This window comes from Neophocaena asiaeorientalis, unplaced genomic scaffold (genome assembly GCF_003031525.2).
Source record: "Neophocaena asiaeorientalis asiaeorientalis breed wild unplaced genomic scaffold, Neophocaena_asiaeorientalis_V1.1 scaffold32, whole genome shotgun sequence".
In the NCBI taxonomy this organism is placed as follows: Eukaryota; Metazoa; Chordata; class Mammalia; order Artiodactyla; family Phocoenidae; genus Neophocaena; species Neophocaena asiaeorientalis.
In genome coordinates, this window is record NW_020185327.1 from 2187917 (window position 1) to 2214179 (window position 26263).

The 26263-nt window shown below is 45.4% G+C and overlaps 1 protein-coding gene across 1 annotated transcript in view; it reads right to left on the reverse strand.

Moving 5' to 3' along the window:
• MARCO (macrophage receptor with collagenous structure) overlaps positions 1-25670 on the reverse strand; it is a 32226-nt gene extending 6556 nt beyond the window's left edge. Inside the window, exons 1-8 of the mRNA XM_024734502.1 lie at positions 25562-25670; positions 13081-13182; positions 12030-12182; positions 10606-10680; positions 5656-5754; positions 5513-5548; positions 4932-5030; positions 4776-4838 (exon numbers count right to left, since the gene is read on the reverse strand). Coding sequence (XP_024590270.1) covers positions 4776-4838; positions 4932-5030; positions 5513-5548; positions 5656-5754; positions 10606-10680; positions 12030-12182; positions 13081-13182; positions 25562-25670 — 736 coding nt within the window. The remainder of the gene's footprint in view (positions 1-4775; positions 4839-4931; positions 5031-5512; positions 5549-5655; positions 5755-10605; positions 10681-12029; positions 12183-13080; positions 13183-25561) is intronic.
• Positions 25671-26263: the final 593 nt, after the last annotated feature.

Below are 26263 nucleotides of genomic sequence, written 5' to 3' on the forward strand. Positions count from 1 at the left end.
GCTGCACTTTTAACAGGTTTCTGGGTCTTTCTGATGCTGCTGGTCAGGGATCATGGTTTGAGTAACCACTGCCCTAAACACATCTCACTCAATCTTCAGGGACCAGCTGACAGCCCGCGTCCTCCAAGCAGCCTTCCTATCTCTGAGGAACTCACGGCCCCTCCCATGTCTGAGCTCTCTCGTAACCCACTGGCCCTTGATAAAATGCCCTCTGAGATGTGTATAATAGGTGTAGGTGTATGTCTTCAAAACTCCCCTCTTCAAGGCAAGGAAACTGGAATTGAGTTTTGTGTGATTTTTGGGGGGTGTGATTTCTCTCCAGGACTGGACTCTTGAGAGGTGCTCGCTGAGTGGCTATGCATGGATCCAGGGACCAGTAATGACTTCACTATAAATCAAGGCGGCATCCTGATTGGATCAGGGAGAAGGAGAAATGGTTGAAAAATAGAATTTAGAAGTTCATGTTGTAAACCTTCACTGGAAGGGAATGAATGCTGGGTTTGTCCTCTTAACCACAAGCAAACTGGGATTCCCTGGGTGTCACAGACTCATCACGCTGAAAGGGCTCAAAATATTTATTTGCAAGGTGCTTATTTATAGAAACAATTTTCCCCCAAGAAAATAGTTTAGTTAGAAAGCACATGCCTTCCTATTGTTTTGTGTTCAGCTGGTACTCTGCCTAAAATCTTAGAAGGTCCCTGCTTGAAGGGAAAATTGCTTGTTTCAAACCCAGAGTGCTGGCAGATTGGCAGGGACCTGGGTATTATTCTAGAACTCTCCCCACACTCCACAGAGGAGGAAACCAAGGCTCTGGAAGTCATGTACCAACCCATCATCACCTAGCTAGTTGGCAAGTCCAAACTGATGCACAGGCCTCCTCACTCTGATTTAATGTAGAAATTTCCAGTACGTTAGGAAACTTCCTTAAATACCATCCCAACTTACAGGCTAAGTGCAGCCTGGCAAATTTTGGGTTAATTTAATACCTAACACATTGAGCTGTATAACAAGAAGTAAGATGGTAGGTAGCGGACCCAAATTTGGGACGCATGTAGACTTCTTCAGATGTCTCTAAGAAACTTAGAGGAAAACTCTAAGTGACAATTTAGTAATATGAGTTGGTAGAATTTAATAAATTCTTGGACTAAGTCAATACTTAGACATGGGGAATGAAATCAACTGAGAAATTATATTCATGATATAGGGCTTAATTGCTATTATTGATTATTCTTTGTTACTTATCTTTAAAGTAAAACGCGCCTTAAAATACAGATGAGAAACTAGATTTCAAGTTTTTTGCACTTTGGCTTCACCTCAAGAGAAACATAAAAGGACATAGAAAATTCAGATTCTTGTTATATTTTAGACATGAAGATTGTTGCGATGTAGAAATTTTGATCGGATTGGTATTTTGGAGCTCCAGTGTTTTGGCTGTGTCTAACTTCATTTCATGAGGTGAGGTGGTAGAAAGAGAAATGCCATGATCACAAGTTGAAGTGAGCCCTTCCTTATTTCCAAACAAATTTTCCTTTTCAAAATGGCCAAAGGATTTAGAGCTAAAATTTGTTTTGCTGTGGATTTTTTGCAATTTTTTTCCCCAAAGTCAAATGATTCTGCAGTCGTTTGAAAGATCAAAGGTTAGAAAAAACTAAGTTTTCGGGGTTTGATAAAACCTTGTTTTATGAACAGTGAAGGAAACTACCATTACAGAAAGTTCTTCTCGGTGATAATGTCCTGCTTAAATCAACTATGCAGTCTATGTTCCCAACAGAATGGAAGGAGTCTCCTCTTTGCCATCTTTATCTTTAATCTTTCTCAAGGGGTGTGAACGTGGGGAAACCTTCCACCAGAATGGGTTGGAGTGTGATTAGAGAGCGTTCACAGCAGCGAGAAGATTTGGTGACTAAGCTAGGATTTACCCATCTACTGTGGGGTGAGAGGTGCGGGCAATTCTGATTTCTCTGAGTCCTATACTCTATGTTATTCTACACAACAAAATTTAGAAAAGCACAAATTTGGAATCAGACTTTGGGATTAACTCCTGGACTCAGTGTATATTAACTGTGAGACCCTGAGGAAAGGTTTTACCTTCGCTTCCTCAGTTGTAAGGTAGGGATGATGAAACTCAGCTGTGTGGATGAACTAAGGTCCTGGGAGGAAAGGCCCAAACACAGTGCCTGGCTTGGAGGCATCATTAGTACTAAACAGACCTCTTACTTTTGGTAATTAATGCACAGTAACGAGATGTAGCTGTTACCTAGGTTAAGCCAAGGCACCAGAATTTCTCTGTTTTCATCCCGTACTGCTAGATAGTCTCCTGTGAGATTAATGATTTTATTTACAAAATGGGAAATACATCAGTTTGAAAAACTGGCTTGATATGATCAAAATTGAACCAACACCTCAGTACCTCTAGTTTGGGGAATACCAACATCCTGACATTGACAAGTATGCATTGTCTTCCACGAGGAGATGGTCTGGCTCCCACTCACCACCCATGCTTCCTTCTCCCACTGCAGAATGTGACCTTTCCAAAAGTTCATTAATGACTTCAGGATGAAATACAGCCCTGGCTACAGCTAGTCAGTTTATGGTCCTAAGGGAATTCCCTCCTGAGATGTCTATGTAGACCAACAGCTACTTGATCGAGACCAACCTTTGGGTTTGAGCGGGAAACATATGCAATTTGGAATTTGTGGTAATCATCACACGCCCCAAATTGAAAATGTAATTCACCATGTTTACCTGGGCAGCTGGAATTAAGGAATAACCCTTAGAATCTGCCTGGTTGGTATTTCCCACTAGGCCTGATTGATGGAGGTTCCCATAAAGGTGCTCACCAGATATACAGGGACTCTATAATGGAGTTAAAGTGATCACGTCAGGAGCTGCTCTTATTATGCAAACCCTCCCAGGATGCAGAGTGCAGGCAGGATTCTCCACCTTCAGTGGGAGACACAGGCTCAGGGGCCTGGGGAGTGGGTGCAGTGCCCCTTGTGGGTAAAATCATGTTTTGTCACCCGTACTCTTGCTTAGTCAAGAATCACTAGCCTGGCAGTGGTGGGGTCGGGTGGCAGGGCTCCCAGTTTATAACTGAGGGAGAAGAGCCAACATCTCCATGAAGCCAAGCAGAAAACTCAGTGGTAAGACAGCCTCAGAGTCAGGCACCCTGAGATCTGGAGTCAGGGAAGATGGAAGTATAAAATCAGAAAGAGGCAGCCAATTAATCGGGGTCACCTGACCACCACACCCAGATGGAACCTTTCTGGAAGGCCAGACTTGCTGGTGGCCTTCAAGTGGCATTTATATGGCATCAGGTAGCAGAGCCCCTGCCTGCACTTACCCACCATCTGTGAAAAGGAAATCAGCTCCGAGGCTGGATGCATTGGAAGGGCAAGGATGTAGGAGTTGCTTGTGCCAGGGCTGCTGACAAGCATCAAGGAAACTCCAAAGGTCGAAGGTCCAGAGTCCAAGGCTCAGGAGGTGGCATGGCCCAGCTCTCTGGCCAGAGCTCCTGAGCCTCTACCACATCCTAGACCTGGACTCCAGGGACATGCACCTACAGAGCCCTCCCTCGCCCTCCAAGACTTCACCTGCTCGGTTCCCTCTCTCTGGACTTGCCTTCCTCTCCCCACGTGGCTAAGCTCTACTCATCCTCCAAGACTCAGCTCGAGCTCTTCCACCACTCCTGCACTGCCTACCTTTTGCTAACCCCACCAGGGGCCACTGTGAACTTGAAGGATTTGGGTCAAGTCGCGTTTGTTTTAAAAAATCAATCCGTTGACCACTTGTTCAATGAAAACTGAGAGGGCTTGCCCCTGGTGTAGGTCTCTAACATGGTTCTGGGGTGAAGGCATCCGGGTTGTCTAACTCAAGTATGACCTTCTGCTCTGGCAGTGACTGTCCACAGACATCCTTGGAAGATACACAGCCCTTTCTCACAACCCTGCACTGGCCACAATACCTCCTGGCCTGCACCTGGCTTTCTAAATGGCATGTGGCACTTCTCCATGCAAAACCCACAGCACGGTGTGCCTGACACCATCTGGCAACAGTCCATCTACCTATCTCCTGCACCAGTCTGCACATCTGAAGGCAGGAACCAGGTCTTATGCATCATGGGGGTCCAGTACCTAACACAGTGGACCAGACTTTCTAGACCATCGTGGGTGCCTGGACTTACTTAGTGACTAGAAAACACACAGTTCTTTATAAAGTAGATCACACTGGTATGATGGTTTATAACCTAGACTAAATTGGCGTTAACAGTTTATAACCTTGACTAGGTTGGCAGGATGGTTTATGAGCTGGTCTCTGTGAGTTGGGTAACCGTGGGTCACTCCTCTCGGCCTGAGCCCCCCTGGGAGAATGTGCAAGAAGGGTTTCTCGACAGCTGTTGTCCAAATCCAGAGCCCTGACCCTTGGGACCCCACCGCAGGTCAGTGGGAGAGAGAGGGCATTACGAGGACCCCTGGAATGCAGGCCAGGAGACAGTGCGGCCGAGGCATCCCCTGCTCTCTTCTTTGACGGTGGAGGTTTGGTCATGGCATTCAAAGCCTCTCAGGGACTCTGGGCAGAGAAAAACAGCCCCAGAGCCTTGGACTCAAAGGGTTCCGGCAGAGGAAAATGCCCTTTTTAATCCAGGTGCGTCAGGGGCCAGAACACAGGAGACCCTCTGCCTGCTTCTGGTGGACCTGCTGGGAGGCAGTCTTCCTCTCTGTCCGTCCTTGACACCCAGCGACTCCACCTGCCCGCCTACCCACGCCCTCTGTTACCTGTGTCCCCCTTGCTTCCTTTCACACCTTCGGCTCCTGGACTCCCGGGCCTCCCTGATGGTCCTGGACAACAGATACCATGGAGGGTGTAAGGTCTGTGTTGGGTGGATCTTCAGACATCAGTCCCCACGCCCACCACGGGACCCAGGACCTCACCTATTGGCCCAGTGGGACCAGCGCTGCCAGGCTCACCCTTGGCACCCGGGGATCCCGCAGTTCCTGGAAAGCCTGGAAGACCCTTGGCTCCGGGTTGTCCTGAAAGTTAAGTCATGAATGAAAGGCTGGGAGTGGTTGGCAGAGGGCCTGGCTGACTACCCCTTCAACACACCTCTTCTCTGCATGGCACATGCATCTCTTAACACCTCATATGTTCCCTGGGCAGCTTAAACTCTAGGAGCCTTGAACTAGCCCTATTAGTGGGAGGAAAATTACAGCCTCAGCAACTTATTAATTTTTTCCATTCACTGCTGCAGAATTTGAGGTTTATGGACTTACTAGGAACTCTGGGTGTGAGCATTCTGCTTCATACCCCTGGGTGGCAGGGTGGAATGAAGCTCTAAAAAAGAATATCAGTTAAGCCTGCCCTCCAAAGCTGCTCTGTTCCTCTTAGGACAGGCCAGGTTTTACAAAACCCCAGAGGCTCTGGGTTAACACTACAATGAAATAAGACATAGTAGAGTCAGGTCCTGAACTTGACTTTGCCCAGGGACGGCGGTAGCGATTCCCACAACTCTTACCTTGATCTCCTTTGAGTCCAGGAATTCCAGCCACACCTAAAATACAGAAGGACTTTTAAGGATTTTTTTTCCCCTCTAGCTCAGCCCGCCGGACAAAAAGGGAATACCCACAGGACAACAGACCTGACTGTGCAGACTCCTACCTGGGGAACCCGGCATCCCTGAGTCACCTTTATGCCCCGGGGCTCCAGGGGGTCCCATGACCCCCATGTCTCCTTTCATGCCTATGTCTCCCTTTCTTCCTGAAAAATCAAGGGATTGTGGCCAGACATGGGAGGAGGGCAAACCCAGCTGCCACGTCCATCTCTGACACATCCTGTCCCACCCCAATTCCAAACTCAGACTCCTTGAACTCCTACTGGGTGCCCAGAAGTCGAAGATACAATGGCTGCCCGCAAGGAGCACACCACCTTGCCCAGAGGCCAGACATAAACTCATGAAAAATGGATGAGGTGACCTGGCCTGGCTGACGCGCAGCGGAAAGTCCCAGAAGCTGGGCTCTCAGGGCCCTGTTTAGTGACCTGGTCCCTGGAGGAGGGACCACAGCCCAGGCTCATCCAGCACTGCCTGGTTTATTTCAGTGTGTGAATTTGGGGAATTACTGTCTCAAACTTCCCAAACTGAAATCTGAATATTCCATAAAGCAGACCCCAAGTGCTGAGAACAGAAGCTTTGAGGCACTGCTGGAGAGGGAAACATTGCAGCAGCACTTATCCCCCTAGCGGTTCAGAGCCTGGCTTTCCTGGTGGCCAAGGTTGCAGAGTTCCCACCTGTCATCAGCATTCCGGGCTCGCCCCAGTCTCTCCTCTCCTGGTTCTCCGTGTCTCCCTCTCCTTTCTGCCACTGCTCAGCGCATATCAATCGAGGGAGGCTCCTCCCTAGGCAGGGCTCGGCAACCCCTGCCCAAACCTGCCAGCCTCCCCGCACAGGGCCTGCTCATCGGGACCCACCGACTTAGGAAGCCAGCCAGGTCCCACCATCAGCAGAGTTCCACCCCAAGCAATCCTTCAGGGGCTGGGACCAGCTTGTTGGGATGGAATTTGGTTCAAGGGCTCCATTCCATTATTTTCATGATTTCAGAGCTGGAGAGGAGTCAGAAGGGGGCCAGCCTCCTCTCTAGTGATTTAGAAAAAGTAGACAAAGTGGTCTGGAGTGGAGGGAAAGAAGCAACTGTCATACAGAACTCTCTGGGTCTAAGGTTTGAGTGACATTAGGTGCAAGTCTTGGGAATTAGCTTCTTTGAGGCGGTTTGGATACTTGAAGAATAATTATTCCTTGATGGAAGACGAAAGAGCCATGAAGAACATGTTTACAGCTGAAGTCCCTTACAACAGACTCAGGTGCAAACAGCAAACAAGTTCTTGGTCGTTCACAGCGTCCACGTGGGTGGAAGGGCCAAATGGCGCTCCTTTTTTTTTTAACATCTTTATTGGGGTATAATTCCTTTACAATGGTGTGTTAGTTTCTGCTTTATAACAAAGTGAATCAGTTATACATATACATATGTTCCCACATCTCTTCCCTCTTGCATCTCCCTCCCTCCCACCCTCCTATCCCACCCCTCCAGGTGGTCACAAAGCACAGAGTCGATCTCCCTGTGCTATGCGGCTGCTTCCCACTAGCTATCTGTTTTACGTTTGGTAGTGTATATATGTCCATGCCTCTCTCTCGCTTTGTCACAGCTCCCCCTTCCCCCTCCCCATATCCTCAAGTCCGTTCTCCAGTAGGTCTGTGTCTATTCCTGTCTTACCCCTAGGTCCTTCATGACAAATGGCACTTCTTAGACAAGGCTAGGAATTATTTCCCTGGAGGAATTTGTTGGTGCCCTATGGCTCTGGGCCAGCCAGGGCCATCACGCTAAGGCAATTGTGTGGCTCTATGAGGTTTCTTTCTTTCTTTTTCTTATATTTTGGCTGCCCCACGCGGCTTGCGAGATCTTAGTTCCCTGACCAGGGACTGAACGCAGGCCCTCTGCAGTGAGAGCACAGAGTCCTAACCACTGGACCGCCAGAGGATTCCCTGTATGAGATTTCTTGAGACTGGTCTGGGCCTGAGTCTGTATTGCTATGACTTCCGTGTCTCTCTCAAAAGTTACAACCTTGGGAAGCAAAGTAGTACTGGTGAAAGGACCAGAGTCTGGAGGCGCCTGAGGAATCACAGCTGCGTCTGACTTCAGAACCTGCCCGTCATCACAGCTAAAGATGGAGTGAGGGAAATAGATGTGTCCCCTGGAACCTCATCAATGTGGCTTTACCCATCTGCTGGGGCAAAGAGCAGAAAACCTCAATACCACTGGGGCGGGTCCCACTTGGTCTGCTAGCCCCGTCCGCTAACAGTGGATTGGGCAAGCAGTGGGTAAGAGAGATCTGGTGACCTTGGGAAAAGAAATTTGGGAAGAGGAGGGGTAGGTTAGAGTCCTGATTTCTGAAGAAGTGAAACTGATCATTTCCCCTCGCCAGCCACATTGCTTCCAGGCCTGAGTCTGGGCGTGGCAGTGGGTGAGAGTGGGATGGGAAGCAGTGTGGCTCAGACTCCACAGGCAAAAGCCTGGCTGTCATCCCCTCTCTGGGGGTGGCAGGGTCACCTTGAGAAAGTCTGGGCCATAGAGAAATGCGGAGGGCCACCTTTGGAATCATCCTCACAGGTCAACTGTCCAACCACCTGCCTGGTGCAAGGATCTCCCTTCAGTCCCACCAAGGAAAATTCTGCAGCCCCTGTTCCCCACAGCCCCCATTTGCCCGTTTCATCGTGCGGCAGCCCAAGTCTTAACTATTTGTTCCTCCCTTACCTCAGCATAATTGGTTCTCCAGAAACCTTTGCCCGTTGGCCTCCATTCTTCTGTGGGGTACCACTGAGAGCAAGTCTATTTTCTCTTCCACAGGAACCTCTCTAATACTGGAGGATGGCTGACACATCCCTATAAGGGCTCTCTCTTCCCGATGGCAAGCACCCTCGGTTTCTTCTAATGTAAATATTTCCTACATGCCAGGTACAGCATCACGATCTTCTGTCTTATATTCCTGTTGTAATCAATCCTCATTGAAGGTTGCTATTATTATCCCCCTTTTGTAGGTGAGTAAATTGAGGCTCGGAGAGGTTACACAGCTAGAGCTGTATTAGAACCCAGATCTGTCTGATCTTAGAACTGAAGTCCTTCCCTTTCCACTTTACAGGATCACTAACACTACCTACCACGTAGCAGAGTTTGAACACATGATCTCCAACCCTTATAGCTGTCCTGCAAAGCATGTATAATGTAATTATTATTATTTTAATGTAATTGCCATTCTTTGCTGAAAGGAAGAGGTTAAACCTCAACAGGCCGAGTAACGTGTCTAGTTACACAGGTGAGCAGGGATGGCGACCAAGCCTACTGGTTCCACAGCCTCATTCCCCTGCTGCGCCCAGAGCCACCCTGAGGGTGGTCTCTTGGGAGGCCAAGAGACCAGGAGCACACGAGGTGCTCAGTCACAGCCAGAGCGCTCGGGCCGTGCTTCTCAGAGCCTGTCCCCTACGTGTCCAGGGTCAGAACCCTCCACGATCTCTAAAACACAGACCTGCATTTTAAGCAAGCACCTCAAATGGTTCTTATCCATGACCCGTAGCTTGAGAAGCACTACTCTAGAGAGAGCGCTGGCCATCAAGGGAAGATTCTAGATGCTTAAAGTCCTCCTTCTGGAATCAGCCCCTTAGCCCTCACTGCCAGTGGTCTCCCCTCCTTCCCCAGGCCCACCTCAGGCCCCATTTCGGTCCCACACCTTCTCCTCTGAGCTCCCAGCACCGCCTGTGTCCCCACTGGCCACACGTTGTACCTGGCAGGAACTTCTTCCCCCTCTCACTTTGCTCTTAGCTTTCCCATTCCTGTCCTTGGCTCACCTGGACAAAAGGGACCACAACTGTGCCCCTGGGATGCCTGGTGACCCACCACCCTCTGAGTGACCCTGCCCCATTCTGGCTCTGAAGGTTGAGTGAGCGTGTGTGAGTGAGTTTGTGGCTGGGCGGTGAGTGCATGTGTGGGCATGTATGCATGTGAGTGTATGTGCACATGTGAGCATGTGCACGAGTACGCTGGTGCATGTGTGATTGTGTTGCATAAATGTGTGTGCACACGTGTGTGTGAGCCCATGGGTGTTCGAGTGCCTGTGTGTGTCCCTAAACTCTCCTTCTACTCGTCCTCCCCCTGAAAAGCTCCCCGGAAAAACCCTGCTGGTGACCTAGAGCACTAGGTTGTTTGGGATTCCCCCTTCTCTTAAGGTCCTTCCAAAAAATTAGTTACTCAAAAATGAGTTTCCCTTTATCAAGTTTCCCTTCTGTAACTGGTGGTGTTTTTCATTCTGTCTCAGTGACCTGGAGGCTGAGAGGCTCTTGGTTTGTTTATTTCCCCCTTTCTTGCAAATCCTCTCATTTTGCTTTTTCCTCCAGTAACGTTTGTCTTTGCACCTTTACAACTCAGCAGCCTCAACCCCTCCAGGGATTAGAGGTTTGAGAGTCTAAGTGAAGAGCAGAGCGGACTCTAACAGTGATGGAGGCCCCCTCCCCCCGGGGGCAGCCAAGCCGTCACATTCTCTGACCCAGCTATGCCGTGGCCATTTGTAAGGCAGCTGGGCAGGTTAAGGCCACAACCTAAAAGGGAGAGACCATCATGTGCTTTGAATCGTTATTTTAACCTCCTAGTAACCCTCTGAGGCACTCTTGTCCCCATTTTACAGACAAAGAAACTGAGACTCAGAAAGGTAAGGGAATGCTTCCGAAGTCACAGAGCCAGTCTACGGTGAAGGCAGATGCGTCAGACTCTGGAGTCTGGACCAAAGAGCTTGACTCTTCCCGGTGAGGCTCACAGGCTTGTACTCTGAGCACCAAGGAGGGGCTTGGAGTGTCCACACCCCTCCAGCCACACCTAGGTGTCTTCCCCGGGATGCAGGTACTTCCCAGTAACCCAGCCCATCTAGGGTCTCACTACAGGTGACCTCCCTCACATACAGACCCCACCGGGTGTTCAGACTCTGGGGATGGCATGTGTGCCTGCGGTCCCCTGCAGCTGCTCCGAGACAGCCTTCTGTGCATGCTGGAGCACACACCCAGCCCCTGCTCACCTGCCTCTCCCTTGATTCCTGGTGGACCTTGGGGTCCTGGGGGGCCTGGAAAGGAGAAGGAATTCAGAACGTAGCCTGCACAAAGGATGAGAGAAAGGATCATGGGATCTATAGACAGAAGCAGGTTTCTGCGGCTCCATCTCGTCCGGGGCCCCCTTCTCCGCTGGTGGCCCTGGCAGACGGGGGAGGCGAGGGCCCCTTTGGACCTGGAAGACTTGAGGAGAAGGGGCAGAGGCACCAAAGCCCCAACCAACAAGGGGGGGGGTGACAATGCCACTCACACCATCATTCACTTAACGAGTGTCACTGAGCACCGAGGACCAGCCAAACTGGGTGGAAGGAACACAAGAAAAGACAGAGCTCCTTCCTCCAAGGAGCTCCTGGCCCAACAAGCAAAACACAGCCATGCGGATGATGACTCCCGAGGGAGGCTGAGCCAGACAGACCTGAGTTCGAGCAGCAGCAGTGCCACTTTAGCTGGGTGACCCTGGGCACAGCCTCTCGTTGTTTCGAGAATCAGCTTTCTCATCAGTGAAATGGGGTTCATATACCAGTTATGCAGGGCTGTCCTGAGGCCACCACGTGGAGACCAGCACGGAAAGCACACCCGTGCTCTGATAAATGGTACCCACCACCGCTGCCACTTATGTCAGATCTCTCCCTTGCCAGGGCTGCTCTGTGGACCAGAGCCTCCCAAAGGCTCGGGTGGCCGGGACAGGGCTCCTTGTCTTGCCTTGGTCCATTCTGGTTGCTATAACAACACACCACAGACCGGGGTGGGAGGACCTTAAACATCAGAAATTCACTTCTCCCACTTCTGGAGGCTGGAAGCCCAAGATCAGGGGATGGCCTGGCTGGGTTCTGGGGAAGGTCTTCTGTGCTGCAGACTGCAGCCTCTTGCTATGTCCTCACATGGTGGGAGGAGCCAGGGCTCTCTCCTCTACAAGGACAGGCCCGCTGTCCTCTCCCCTCGAAGGTCCAGGCACTGGCCAGACTGGCTTGGTGCCCACTGTTACTCTCTCCAGCCACAGACCAGTATTAGTTTGCTGCTTGGGAGTGGTCCTGGAAATCGTCCTGGGCTCTGTCCTGCACACTCTGGATCAGTCTGAGGGCTCCGTGACTCAGACCCGGCCTTTGGCTGGTTGCTGCAGACCTTGGTCCTTGGAGATCACACTCGTCTGGACAGCATCCTTGGTTCCTAGGTCCCTGACCCCACTGTCTCCCGGAGAGCTGTCTGCAGCCACCCAGGGTGCCTGTAACTTCATGCCCTCCCCATACGGCCTTCACCCCCTGTCTTGGCCTCCACACTCTCATACGAGGCCAGAGAACGGGATTCAGGTCCAAAGGCCCCTTGGTCTGCACACGAGACGCTCCCCCTTTCCCGTCCTCTCTGGGGAGTCCCAGCCCAGGGGGGAGGGGCCAACCTGGGATCCGAGTAAAGTTGTCCACCAGTCGTAGTAGGTGCTCCTGTCTGGTGCGGACGCGGATGAGCTGGGCCTGCAGGAGATGCTCGGGGACCAGTGTTTGATTGTTGTAGGGCACTTCCAGGGCCCGGAGCCGCTTCTGCAGATTCAGAACTGGACACCCCACCGCCATGCCTGCAGCATCCTTTTAGGGACTTCATTAAAGTCCTAGGCACTTGAGCATAACCCTGACATTCTGTGTCACATGTGCATAACTCTGCGTCCTGAACAGGTAAGCACGTGTTTAGTGTACCGTGAGGACCTAGAGTGAGCACACAGAACTTTGTCTGTATCTTGCATGTGTGCACTCCACACTCAGATATGACGTTACACGTCCACAGAACGTACCTACACCCTGTATAACCACTGCGCCCACGAATAACCTGCATGCGGTTAGGAGCTTTGTGCATGCTTGGACATGAAAGCGTGGCCGCTAATATGCTGATCTGGCCTAATCATGTGTAACTTTCATATGCGTGTGACGTGTGTTCATGACAACTGGCCACATGGCATTCTTGAGGGACTTCACTATCTGCTGATGGAATTGCTTCACGACCTCACCATTTGGATTGGGAGCACTTTGAAAGTCAAATCACGTTAAAATGAAACACTCTGACCAACAAAGCTACTTCCCATTCAGAGGCAGGGAATCCTTGATGTGAGAGGCACGAGGCACATCCTTGTGAGATCACTGCATCTTTCACTGCTTCAGACACACAGAGCCTCACACATGTGTTCCCTCTCTCTCTACCTCCCTCCCTCCCTCTTGCGCTCTCTCTCTCTCTCTCACACACACACACACACACACACACACCCACACACATGCAACACACACTCCCCTTTCTGCTTCCCCCCTTCTCCCCCCACCATGCAGACCACCCAGGGACTGAGAACTCTCTCCCAGCAGATAGGCAGCAGTGGCCCCAAGGGCTCTCCTGTGAACCTGTGCCTTGTGTCGGGCCGGGCCACACTGTCACCCCAGGAGGGACCAGACAGGACCCAGATGCTTTACCTTGCACCACCAGCAGCCCAGCACCTGCGGTGAGCAGAATCAGGTAGATGAACAGCAAGACCGTGAAGCAGTTTATCCCATTTCTCTTCTTGGGCTTTGGATCTGAAACACAACCCAGGCAGACGGCTGCTGCTGCAGACGTCTGAGGGTCTGAGGGCTCCGTGACTCAGACCCGGCCTTTGGCTGGTTGCTGCAGACCTTGGTCCTTGGAGATCACACTCGTCTGGACAGCATCCTGTCCAGGATGCTGGGGGGCCCCCAGTCTGTGCCCGAATCCCCTCTGTATGAGCAGGGGGCTGCCCATGAGGTCCCACGAGGGGAAAGACACAAAGGCCCACGACCCCCAGATCATCTTCCCCTTGATTCTCCTTGCCACAAGGCAAGAAGTGCCATTGTCAGCCCCTCATTTATGTGGCCGGGCAAAAAACCCCGGTGCACACATCCTTAGGTGGAAGAGCGCAGTCCTGTCAGCCTTTCTCACCGTGGAAGCCCCAGCATGGAACCTGCCACAGGGTCACTCAATAGATGTACATCAGAGAAGTTGATGAATTCGCATATTTCAGTTTCAAAATTCGGGGAGGAGGATGATTATTCCTGTTTTACAAACAATGAGGGGGTTTGGAACAGTCCAGAAAACCTGTTAGGTTATAAGACAAGAGCTGGAAATCACGTCTAGGCCTTTGTTTTCTTTTTAATTACAAAAGTAAAACGTGCTTAATATAATTCATCAAACAATATGGAGAGCATTTCAAGGATTAATAATCTTATAATTAATCCCCTGAGGTCCTAACCCGCTGAGGTAAGCTTTGTTAGCATTCTGGGTTGTGGCCTTCCTTCCATCTCCCCTTTCTCTCAGAAACTTACAAACTCACATCCTCCTAGATAGACTTGTTTTTTTTTTCTTTTAATTTTACTCTAATGACATCATGTTATAATTACATATTACAGTACATATCAATTATAGCACCTGCACTTTCTGCAGTGAAGGAGTTTTCCATGGACTTCCCTCTAGTTTTCTCAGTAGAGAGAGACTTAACTGTTCTCTTTAATAGTTGCCTCGTATTCCTTGAAGACACATGGTTATGCTCAGTCTAGCACAGGGTGGTCCCCCCACCCCCATGCACCCCTGGAGTCTAGGCCCACACAGCAGCCTGAGTGAGTTCTCCAACACACAACCTGCTCCAGTCACTCCCTTGCCCTCTGCCCTTCAGCTCACTGCCCTCAGGGCAAACAGCTCCCCCTGCTGGTTCATGTAGCCTGGCCTCCAGCCAGCTCTCCTATGGCCACACCTCTATACCTCACCTCCCCGCTGACACTGACCAATGGTCAGGCCAGACCACTGTGGTTACACCCTTGAGACTTCAGGCAGAGTATCTCCTCTGAATACCCAACCTCCCTCCCTTCTTTCTGAATAACTAATTCGTACTCATCCTTTGGGAGCACAGTAGGTCTTTTCCTGCTCCAAGATAGATGCTCAGACTCCCCTCGGCTGGGTGGGACCTTGCTCTGCTTCCCCACATCACTGTATTTTTATCCACTGTGGCCCTGAGCACCTGAACTATATATATGTTTCAGTATCCTCCATATGGCCTGGAAGTTTCTTAGGCTGTGTTCCAGCACCAACATGGTGTGCTGGAAAGATGGCGACGGGCTAGATGAATGGATGAATGAGTGGTTTGGGTGCTGAACTTGTACAGAGTTGAACATTTTGAAGTGTTGGGAGAGCATCAGGATGCAACTTAGGACCTCAGGTGTCCATATAGTCATGATGGTGAAGATGGATAACATACAGAGGAAGCCTCACATTTAATAGAAGATGGTGTATGGTGAATACTATCTCATAGACAGCAACCAAACATGATGAAACATAGCATGCGATGGGAATAGAAAGATAAATTATGCTTCAGAGACACAGGTACCATAGAGGTCAGAGGTGGAGGTGAAGGCCAGCACGGAAGATAAAGATATTTTCAAATTACATGGTAGGACCATGGTGCAAGGCATTTGAGTAAGGATGATGAGAGGAAAAACAGACATGGTAGTGTGATGGGAGTAGTTCAAGCCCAGAATGCTTTTTAATTCAGAGCTATCACCTGGCCTAGAGGCAAGGTATTTTAGAAACTGGGAACTTCAAATCTGTGAGCTTTGTCTAACTCACTCTATACAAAGCAGAGGATCTGATAAATTCTTTACCCTTATGTTGATCATTTCATCTCTTAGTGGTTAGAATAAACTGTCAAGGAAATACCTACCCTCGTTTGGGGTTGACCAATGAGCAAGAGTTGCTTGAGATGAGAGAATGAAAATTAAAAAAAAAAAAAAGCTTCAGGTGAATAAGAATGAGCTTACTTGGAGTAAACTATGGTTATTCTGGATAGAGATTTTAGGGAAACAGGTTTTAGAAATTTGACAGCTCTATTGTCTGACTCACAGTGAAAATATGGCTCCAGAGAGAAATAAAATTTCAATTCCATAAAAGAGCTCAGTGAAGAAAAAAGGCTGCACACAAATTTTAGGGTTCCCAGGCCTTCCATCTCCCAACCCCTCACCAAGTGGCAGAATATGGCTTGGTAGGTGTACTTCTCTCCTACTGTAACACTAGTGGAAATCAAGTGAGAGCCCCTCTCCCCACATTCCCAGCACTGAGCTACTGGTGAGGCCCAGGGAAGTGGTCTCTGTCCTGTGGGTTTGAGGTCTCCCACCCTCTCCTTAGTAGCACTGGGCAATGTAGAGCAGTGTCTCCTGCCCCTGCAGGCAGCACAAGCAAGGGGCAATAACACCAATAGCACAGGGAACAAAACAGACTAGAATAGCATGGTCAGGGCTCTGAAAATTAAATTGTGATTGGAACCATAGCCCACAAAATGAACCAGAATCTACCTAATAAATCTAAATAGTTTATGTAAGAAACCTAAACCTAAAATCATTGAGATGACACAAATATTGGAATTATTCAATAAGGATTTTAAAGCAGCCATCACAAAAATGCTTTAATGAATAATTACAAATAAAACTTTTTTTTAAATGTCACAAAATAGAAGATATATAAAAGAACCAAATGGAAATTGTATAATTTCAAAACACACAAAAAATTTTTTAAACATCACCACATTGGCTCAATAGTGTAATAAATACGATAAAGGAAAGAATCACTAATTCTTTCAGTGACTGATAGATAGATAGAACTAAATGATAGAACAATAGAAATTGCCCAATCTGAAAAACAGAGAAAATCATCAACAAAAACAACAACAAATAAACAGAGCCTATGAGACAGGTGGATCAATAAAAAAGAAAAAAAAAACACATAATACTTATATCATTGAAGTCCCAGAAAAAGTGTGAAGCTGAAAAAATAATCAAAGAAATAATGGTAGCTGAAAATTTCTCAAATTTTGGGAAAGACATAAACCTACAGATCCAAGAAGTTGGGCAAATCCCAAACATGGTACATTCAAAGAAATCCATACCAAGACACATAGGCAAAAATCTGAAAAATCTAGACATAAAGAAAATTTAAAATCTGAAGAAAAAGAAAAAAATTTTGAAAGCAGCCAGAGAAAAATGGCACATTACCTATAAAGTGATACTAATTTGGAATATCAGCAGATTTTTCATCTGAAACCATGGAGATCAGCTAGGAGTGGCACAATATTTTTTGTGTGATGAAAGAAATGAATTGTCAACTATGAATGCATGCTTTAGCAAGGTATGGGAAATAGAGATTCTCAGATGAAGGAAAACTAATAGAAGTTATTGCTAGTAAACCTACATTTAAAGAATGGCTAAAGGAAGTTCTTCAAATAGAGTGTTAATGATAGTAAGAGAAGGCTTGGCACTTCCGAAAGGAAGAACAAGAAAAAGGAAAGAAGAATGGGTAAAATACAGGGCTATATATTCGACCATACTTCTCCTCATGATTTTAAAAAATCACATTTGATGGTTGAAACAAAAATTATGATGCTGCCTGATGTGGTTCTCAGTGTATGCAGAGGAAATACCTCAGGCAATTCATTTTAGAAAGTGAAGATAATAAAAGGACATAAATGGAAATAAGATTTCTACACTTTACTCAAAGTGATAAAATGTTGATACCAGTAGACTGTGATATGTTATGTATGTATATTGTAATGCCCAGAGAAACCACTAAATAAACTATTCAAAGAGATGCACCACAAAAATCTTATAAATAATTAAAAATAGAATTCAAAAAATGTGCTCAAGTAACCCATAGGAAGGTAAGAAAAGAGAAACAGATGAATGGGAAACAGAAGAAACAGAGAAAATACAAAATAGGATGGCAGATTTAAGCCTAACATACCTATAATTACTTTCATGTAAATAGTCTAAATATACCAAGTAAAGGGTAGAAATTGGCAAAGTGAATGGAAAAGCATGACCCAATTATAAGCTGTCTATAAGAAACCAAACAGTAGATCTTCTATTCACATGAAACAGAATTGATACAACTGAAAGGAGAAATGGGCAAATCCCAATTATAATTGGGGACATTAATACCCCATTCTCAGCAATTGATAGAAAATCAGCAAAGGTATAGAAGAACTGCACACCACCACCAACCAACAGGATCTAATTAACATTTATAGAATACTCCATGCAACAACAGAAGAATACACATTCTTTCCATGCATACATGGAATATTTACTAAGACCATATCCTGGGTCATAAAACAAACCTCAACAAAATGTAAAAGAAATTAAATTTTACAGATGTTCTCTGACAATAATGGAATAAAAATAGAAATTAATAGCGTACAGACAGAAAAATGTCCAAACACTTGGAAATTTTTTTTAAACTTCTAAATAATGCATGGGTCATAGAGAAAGTCTCAAAGAAAAAAGAAATTTTAAACAGAACTGAATGAAAGTGGAAATACAACATACCAAATTATGGGCTACATCTAAAGCAGCACTGGAAGGGAAATTTACAGCACTAAAATCTTACATTACAAATGAGGAAAGATCTCAAATCAGTAAACTAAGTTCTTACCTCAAGAAACCAGGAAAGAAGAGGAAAATAACCCTGAACAACCAGGAAAAAAAGGAAATAATAAACACCAGAGCAGAAATCAATGAGACTTAAAATAAGGCTACAAAAGAGAAAATAAAAAACAAAAATCTGGTTCTTTAGTGGCATGGACATATATACACTACCAAACGTAAAATAGATAGCTAGTGGGAAGCAGCCACATAGCACAGGGAGATCAGCTCGGTGCTTTGTGACCACCTAGAGGGGTGGGATAGGGAGGGTGGGAGGGAGGGAGACGCAAGAGGGAAGAGATATGAGAACATATGGATGTGTATAACTGATGTATTTTGTTATAAAGCAGAAACTAACACACCATTGTAAAGTAATTATACTCCAATAAAGATGTAAAAAGGAATCCGGTTCTTTGAATAAAATCAATAAAATTTATGAAGCTCTAGCAAGACGGACAAAGATAAAAAGAAAGAAGACACAAATCACCAATATCAATAATAAAACAGGGTATATCACCACAGATGCTGCAGCCATTAAAAACAAAATAAGAAAATACTACCACTAACTATGCTTACAACTTAGAAGAAACGAAACAGTTCCTCAAAAATCACACACTACACTCGACCAAGATGAAACAGATAATATAAATATCTATGCCCCTCAAATAAATTTAATTCGTAATTTAAAATCTCCTATAAAAGAAATATCCACGTCCAGATGATTTTATTGAAATATCCTAACAAACCTTTAAAAAAAGAATTAGCACCAAGTTCAAACAATCTCTTATGGATAACAGAAGAGTAGAGGACACTTCCTAACTCATTTTATATGATAAGTATTACCCTAATATGGAAACCAGACAAAGGAAGTACAAAAAGAAAACTAAAGATCAATATTTCTCATGAAATTTGATACCAAAAATTCTCAACAAAATAGCAGTAAACCATATCAAGCAATGCATCGAAAGGATTTACAGGGGCTTCCCTGGTGGCGCAGTGGTTGAGAGTCTGCCTGCCGATGCAGGGGACACAGGTTCGAGCCCTGATCTGGGAGGATCCCACATGCTGCGGAGCAACTGGGCCCGTGAGCCACAAATACTGAGCCTGCACGTCTGGGGCCGTGCTTCGCAATGAGAAGCCACAACAGTGAGAGGCCCGTGCACCATGATGAAGAGTGGCCCCCGCTCGCCGCAACTGGAGAAAGCTCTCACACAGAAACGAAGACCCAACACAGCCAAAAGTAAATACGTAAATAAATAAATTTATTTAAAAAAAAAAAAGGATTTACATACCATGACTAAATGGGATTTCCAGGTATACAAGACTGGTTCAATATTAGAAAATCAATGTAATCCACATATCAATAGGCTAAAGAAGAAAAATCATATAATCATATAGTTGATGCAGGAAAAGCACTTAACAAAATCTAATTCATAATAAATTGTCATAATTATCACTCTCGTAATAACAAATTTATAATAAACCTGTCAGCAAACTAAAAAAGAAGAGAACATCCTCAAGTTAAAAAAAAAAGAGAGAATCAACAAGCTATCTAAAGCTTACAGTCTTAATGGTGAGACAGAAAACTTTCCTCCTTAGGTTGGGAACAAGGCAAGGATGTCTATTCTCACTCTCTTTTTCTGTATACAACTGGAAAACAAGTGCAAATCGAAATTTAAAACACAATGGTGGGACACATTTGCGCAGTGGTTAAGAATCTGCCTACCAATGCAGGGGGACATGAGTTTGAACCCTGGTCTGGTAAGATCTCACATGCCGTGGAGCAACTAAGCCCGTGCACCGCAACTACTGAGCCTGCACTCTAGAGCCCGCGAGCCAAAACTACTGAGCCAGCGTGCCACAACTGCTGAAGCCCTTGAGCCAAGAACCCGTGCTCCACAATGAAGAGTAGCCCCCCCTCACCACAACTAGAGACAGCCTACGTGCAGCAACAAAGATCCAACGCGGCCAAAAATATATAAATCAAATACATAAATTTATATTAAAAAATGGCATTTACAATTGCTCCAAAGAAAATGAAATATTTAGATATTAAATTTAACAAAATGTATACAGGATCTGTATGCTGAAATTTACAAAATCCTCATTAAAAAAAAAGACCTAAATAAATGCAGAAATATACCATGTTCACAGATTGTAAGACTGAACATAAAGATGGAAAGATGTCAATTTTCAAACTGATCTAGAGGTGTAATATAATTCCTACAAAATCCCAGCAAGGTTTTCAATGGTATAAATTTATACAAAAATTTATATGGAAAGGCACAAGCCCCAGAATAGCTAAAATCATCTTGAAAAAGAATAACTTATGAGAAATAATGTTACCTGATGTTCAGAGTTACAATAAATCTACATTATCAAGACAGTGTGGTATTGGTGCAGGGTTAGACATGCAGATTAATGGGACAGAATAAAGAACACAGAAATAGACGCACACAAGTATGCCCAACTGATTTTTGACAAAGATGCAAAAGTAGTTTACTGGAGGAAGAAGAGACTGTTCAGCAGATGGTGTTGAAGCCTGGACATCCATAAGCAAAACACACAAACCTTGACCTAAACTTTACATCTTATTAAAAAATCAACACAAAATGAACCACGATATTGTAATGTAAAACTGTAAAACTCTTAGAATTAAGCATAGGAGAAATCTTTGGGACCCAGTGCTAAGTGAAAAGTTCTCAGACTAGACACCAAAAGCACAATCCATAAAAGGAAAAATCAATGAATTGGACCTCAATAGAATTAAATACTTGCGCTTTGCAAAAGACTTTGTTAAGAGGATGAAATGACAAATTACAGACTGAGAGAGAATATTTACAAATTATGTATCTGGCAAAGGACTTGTATCTTGAGTATATAAAGAATTCTCAAAATGTTTAGTTTTAGTTTAGATTAGTCAAAAAACAAACAATCCAATTAAAACGCTGGCAAAAGGCATGAAGAGACATTTCACTGAGGAGGGTGTACAAACAGCAAATGACACATGTAAAGATATTAGCTATTAGGAACGTCATTAGCTATTAGGAAAATACAAATTAAAATTACAATGATGTATCACTATCACGTGTCTATCCAAATGGCTAAAATAAAAATAGTAATAATATCAATTGCTGGCAAGGATTGTGAATCAGTTGTACACTGCTGGTGGGAATGTAAAATGGTACATCCACACTGGAAAAACAGATCAGCTGCTTCTTGTGATACTAAACATATATTTAGAGTCCAGCCATTGTACTTTCGGGCATTTATCCCAGGGAAATGAAAACTTGTGCTTACACAAAAACTTTTATGTAAATGGTCATAGCAGCTTTATTTGTAATAGCCCAAAACTGGAAAAACAACCTAAATGTCTTTCAATGGGTGAACGGTTAAACCAACTGTGTACATTCATATCATACAATAATACTCATTTAATAATACTTATTAATAAAAGAACCAACTACTGATACATACAACAATTTGGATGGATCTCAAGGGAATTATGCTATGTGAAAAAAAGCCAGTCTTTAAAAAGTTACATGCTGGGTAATTCTATTTATATAACTTTCTTTAAATAGCAAAATTATAGAAAGGAGGAACTGATTAGTGGTTGCTGGGGGATAGGGATGGCTGAGCGGGGAGAGAGGGTATGTGCGTCTATGAAAAAGTATCATGTGGGAGATTTTTGTGGTGATGGAACTGATCCATATCTTGATTTTGATGGTGGTTACACAAGTATACACATCTGATAAAATTGTAGAGAACTACATTCACACACACGAATGAGTGCGTGTAAAACTAAAGAAATCTAAATAAGCTCTGGGGGTTGTACCAATATCAGTTTCCTGGTTGTCATATTGTACTAGAGCTATGCAAGATGTTATCACTGGGGGAAAATGGGTCAAGGTCACAAAGACTTCCCTGTACGTTTGGTTTTTGCAACTTTCGATTGCAAAAATTTACAATTATTTCACACAAAAAAAGTGAAGAAATACCTCTGGGTAAAGTCAGATTTTTACAATTTACAATTATTTAACAATAAAAAGTGAAAAAACACCTCTGGGTAAAGTCAGATTTTTAAAAAATTCTAAGAACAAGTGACATGACAAAAAATAAAGTCAGAACAATGACATGAAATGAAAGAAGTCATATCAGCAAGGCTGACCCTGCATAGACTCCAGGGTTAAGGTTTGTTAGGAGAATATTTAAAATTAACTTCAGAGCAGGAAGAAGGGACAGCTAGGTCCAATGTTGGGGCCAATGCTTAGTGTTAATTAAAACAAACGACAAAAAAACCCATAACTTTCTTTCATAATTTGTATTTTTGGGGATCTTCTCTGTCAAGAAGGATGTTCTTCAGATAGAAATTGATGGGAAGAAATATCATGAAGAAATGTGTGAGACCTGAAATAGTTGAGGGCTTTGGGTGAGAGGGCCAGATTACATTCCACAGATGGGCAAGAGGTTGCCGATGTGGTAACAGAACTTGAGAAACCAGACAGATCAGGAGACTGACAGGAAGACCTGAGCCAGACAAATGCTCATATTTTCAAGAAGGTGAAAGGAGCGCATCCCAGAAAGATACGGTCCACAGGGACAAATGTGAATTCTCTCGTTCAGGCTCAAATGCTCCATTGTTGAAGGGGAGAGGGGCTGATACTGGTTCATAAGGGAAGACCTGGGGTTTTGTTGGACTTTCAGGGCAGCAAGAGCCAGCAGTCTGTGGCACCTCTTCAGAAAACTAAAGCAATCTTCAGCCTACAGAGAGCTAGGTAGGTAGATAGATAGATAGGCAGATAGATGAATAGATAGACAGGTAAACGAGGCTGGAGCCATTTAGTGCTAAAGTAAGTAGTTTTTTCATCTCAGTAAAGCCCTGAGGGGGTAACTGTGTTACAGAGCCCTCACAGTGAGTGCTGTCCATGATGGCACTCATCTAGTAAGTTCCATATGTTCTTTGTATGAGGAGGTAGAAGTTGTGAATGCATTTAGGAAAGTGTCCCATCCACACTGGAGCGATTTTGGTCTGGGGTTAGATTTTTACTTCGTGGTATCTATAACCCCAGTCAGAAATCTGGGATTCACCCTTGACCCTTGTATCATCCTCACTTATCTTGTCCCCCCACTATAGTCCTACTGATTTGACTTTTTAAAAAAATATATGTATTTATTTATTTGGCTGCACCAGGTCTTAGTTGCAGCACGTGGGATCTTCGTTGCTGCATGTGGGATCTTGGTTGTGGCATGTGGGATCTAGTTCCTTGGCCTGGGATTGAACCCAGGCCCTCTGCATTGGAAGCATGGAATCTTAGCCACTTGACCACCAGGGAGGTCCCTGATTTGACTTCTAAAATTTCTCCAGAGCATTCTCTTTTCCTTCCACACACCCACTGCCTCACATCATCTCTTGCTGCCAAGCTCATCTCTGTCCTCAGGGTTACTCTTTCCAACTCGTCCCCCATCTATGAGAGTGAGTAACCTCAAGTGCAGATCACTGCCTCTCAGCCCAACTTCAGTCTCTTCAAAGCTCCCCATTGCCCTTGCCACTTACAAATTGGCACTTGCCATCTACCCCTACAAGGATTAAATCAGGAGCCGCTGCAGCGGCTGACCTTCAACAACCCCTGAAAGGCGTTCAGGGTGGAGATCAGGAATGAGGCTCTCTGCGCTCTGGGAAAAACTGGCAGAGCAGGCCTGCAGAGAGTTAGATATTTTCAGGAGAAGATTTTACGAGCCCAATCCTTGCATCTCCTCGTATTTAGAAAAGCGCTAAAATCATTACAGTGACATCTGCTCCTTTTGACTAGCAACGAGCCTCTGCCAACATGTGTGCTTGACTGCACAGCCCCCCTTCACTAAAGTCATATATAACACTGCCCTTCCCCCCTGCTTCTTTGGAGCAGTTTCTCAGAGCTATCTGAAATGTTGTCTCCTGGGCTAGAGTCCTCATTTTGTCCCAAATAAAACTTAACTCACATCTCTCACATTGTGCTTTTTCTTTTTTCTTCAGTAGACACCCTCAGGATAAAGTCCAAATTAATTGGTCCTAGTCTCAATCCCCACTGAGCTCCCCCACCCGATTTTGACCCAACAATATGGAGCTATTTGTATTTTTTCTGAATATTCCTTGGGAAGGTGTCATAAGCAGGTTGTGCCCTACCCCGGCTCCAGCCTCCATCTCCTTTCTCTAACGAATCCTTGTTATCCCATTAAACTTTAGAAGAGGTCTCAGCTCTGCCCTCCAGGGTCCCACATCAGCTTAGATCTGTCCATAAAGTCCTGTGCAAATCTCAGTGACAGCCAGTAGTGAACTGTATAGAAATGGGTTATGAATAGGCTCTCTCTGCCGCCTTCCATCCAACATGACTGTGGGCTCCCTGGGGCCAGAGGCCGGGTTGATCCATGTCTATTTTCTCAGTGCTGAGTGCAGTGTCCAGCATGGAATAGGTGCCAAATCTGTTTGATCACCTGACTTTGCTTGAACATTTTTAGTATCTTAAGAAGGCATGTGTCCAGAACACTGCCTTCTCCAAAGTTCTGAATAACCAACAATTATTAAAGTCATTTGCACTCCTGCCTTCTCTGTTACCCCACTGTGAACACCTAAAGGCAGAACGCTGGACCCTTAATCTTTGTACCCCCATAATTCCAGCCACTGACCTGAACAAACAGACCCTGGGCGAGAGGGACAGTCAGGTCAGGGGACAGAGCTGCAGTTGTTCCTGCACATACAGTCTCCAGAAAAGAGAGCGGGAGTGGGAAAGACTGATCAACTTGGAAGACAATTCCAAGAGGAGATTCTGAAATGGGAAATCAGAGATCTCCTGTGGGAAGCACTCACCAGTGACTTTGAATGCTACAAATTCTAGAAGATTTAAAAAAATGCATCACCTGTGTAACACTGAAGGAGAAAATAAAACAACAGTTGACTGAATTTTTAAAATCTGAGTTTAATCTAAGACAGACTAATTATGAAGCTGTAACATACCCTAGCCCATACTAAATGGAGAACACACTCCTCGAGGAACACATGAGTTTTCACAGAAGACATCTTAAAGAGTTTTAACAGAATTGCATTAAATAAATATGACACTTGGCTTCAGTTTTGTGGAACTTTTTCATCCCTCTTGTTTTGCATTGTCCTTTCATCACACACGTCACAAACATAATCTGTGTGTCAGAATGAGACACTAATAAAAAGGAGGGACATATAATAAGCATTAGCATTAATTGAAGGGAAAATATTTAAATACAGTTTAAAGGAGTCACGAAGCTAAAAAAATCCCTGTATGCTAAAGACACAGCATCTATTACTAGCATTATACAAATTTCCAATGGAAGCATGGAGGTATTCCAGAAATGTATTATTGACTCTCTAAGGTGCAGACCTAGACTTTCAATGGACTTGTCTATTCTTATGCCGCCAAGAGAAAGACTACATCACAGGCAATGTCATTACTGGGGACTAGTACTTTACCATTAACTTCAAAGGTCTCCACTGTAGACAGCATGGTTTGGTCCAGAGTCGTTCTTTCTCTGGCGATAGCTGAGAGCTCTTTCTCCTTGAGAATTTCCTCATTTTCCATTCTAAGTTTTATAGATGGCCAAAGTCCTGGAGCCAGCAGAAATGCTCCCCACAAGAGGAACCACTCGGGGAAAGATTGTTCCCTTTTAACTACTGCTGCTACTGGTGGAGCACACAGCACTTCCCTTGGCTCTGATTTCTGAATTTGCAAAATGTTTCCTGACATGATCAGGCTTAGGTATTTCTCAAACACGGGCTATTCACATGTGGAGCTCCTGCTTAGTGCAGCTGCTTGTTAAAGGGAGTGTGGGGAGTTGGGACACAAGTCACAGGTCCTTGAACCCACTCCTTGCTCCCAGGCCCCTGAGAGCAGAGCCGATGACCCCCCGCACTTTCTCCATCTGTCCAGGCCCTGCCATCATCCCAGACCCGGTTTATTGTTGTGGGACCTCTCCAACCCACAGTGAAACCTGCCTCCTCTGACCTGCTTCAACCCTTAGAGTTCATCCTTGCTACTCAAAGTGTGGGCCACGGACCAGCAACGTCAACATCACTTGGGAACTTTTTATAAATGCAGAGTCTCAGGTCTCACCCCACAAAGACTGAATTCAAATCCACAGTTTAAAAAGGTCCCCAGGTGGTGTATGTACACAT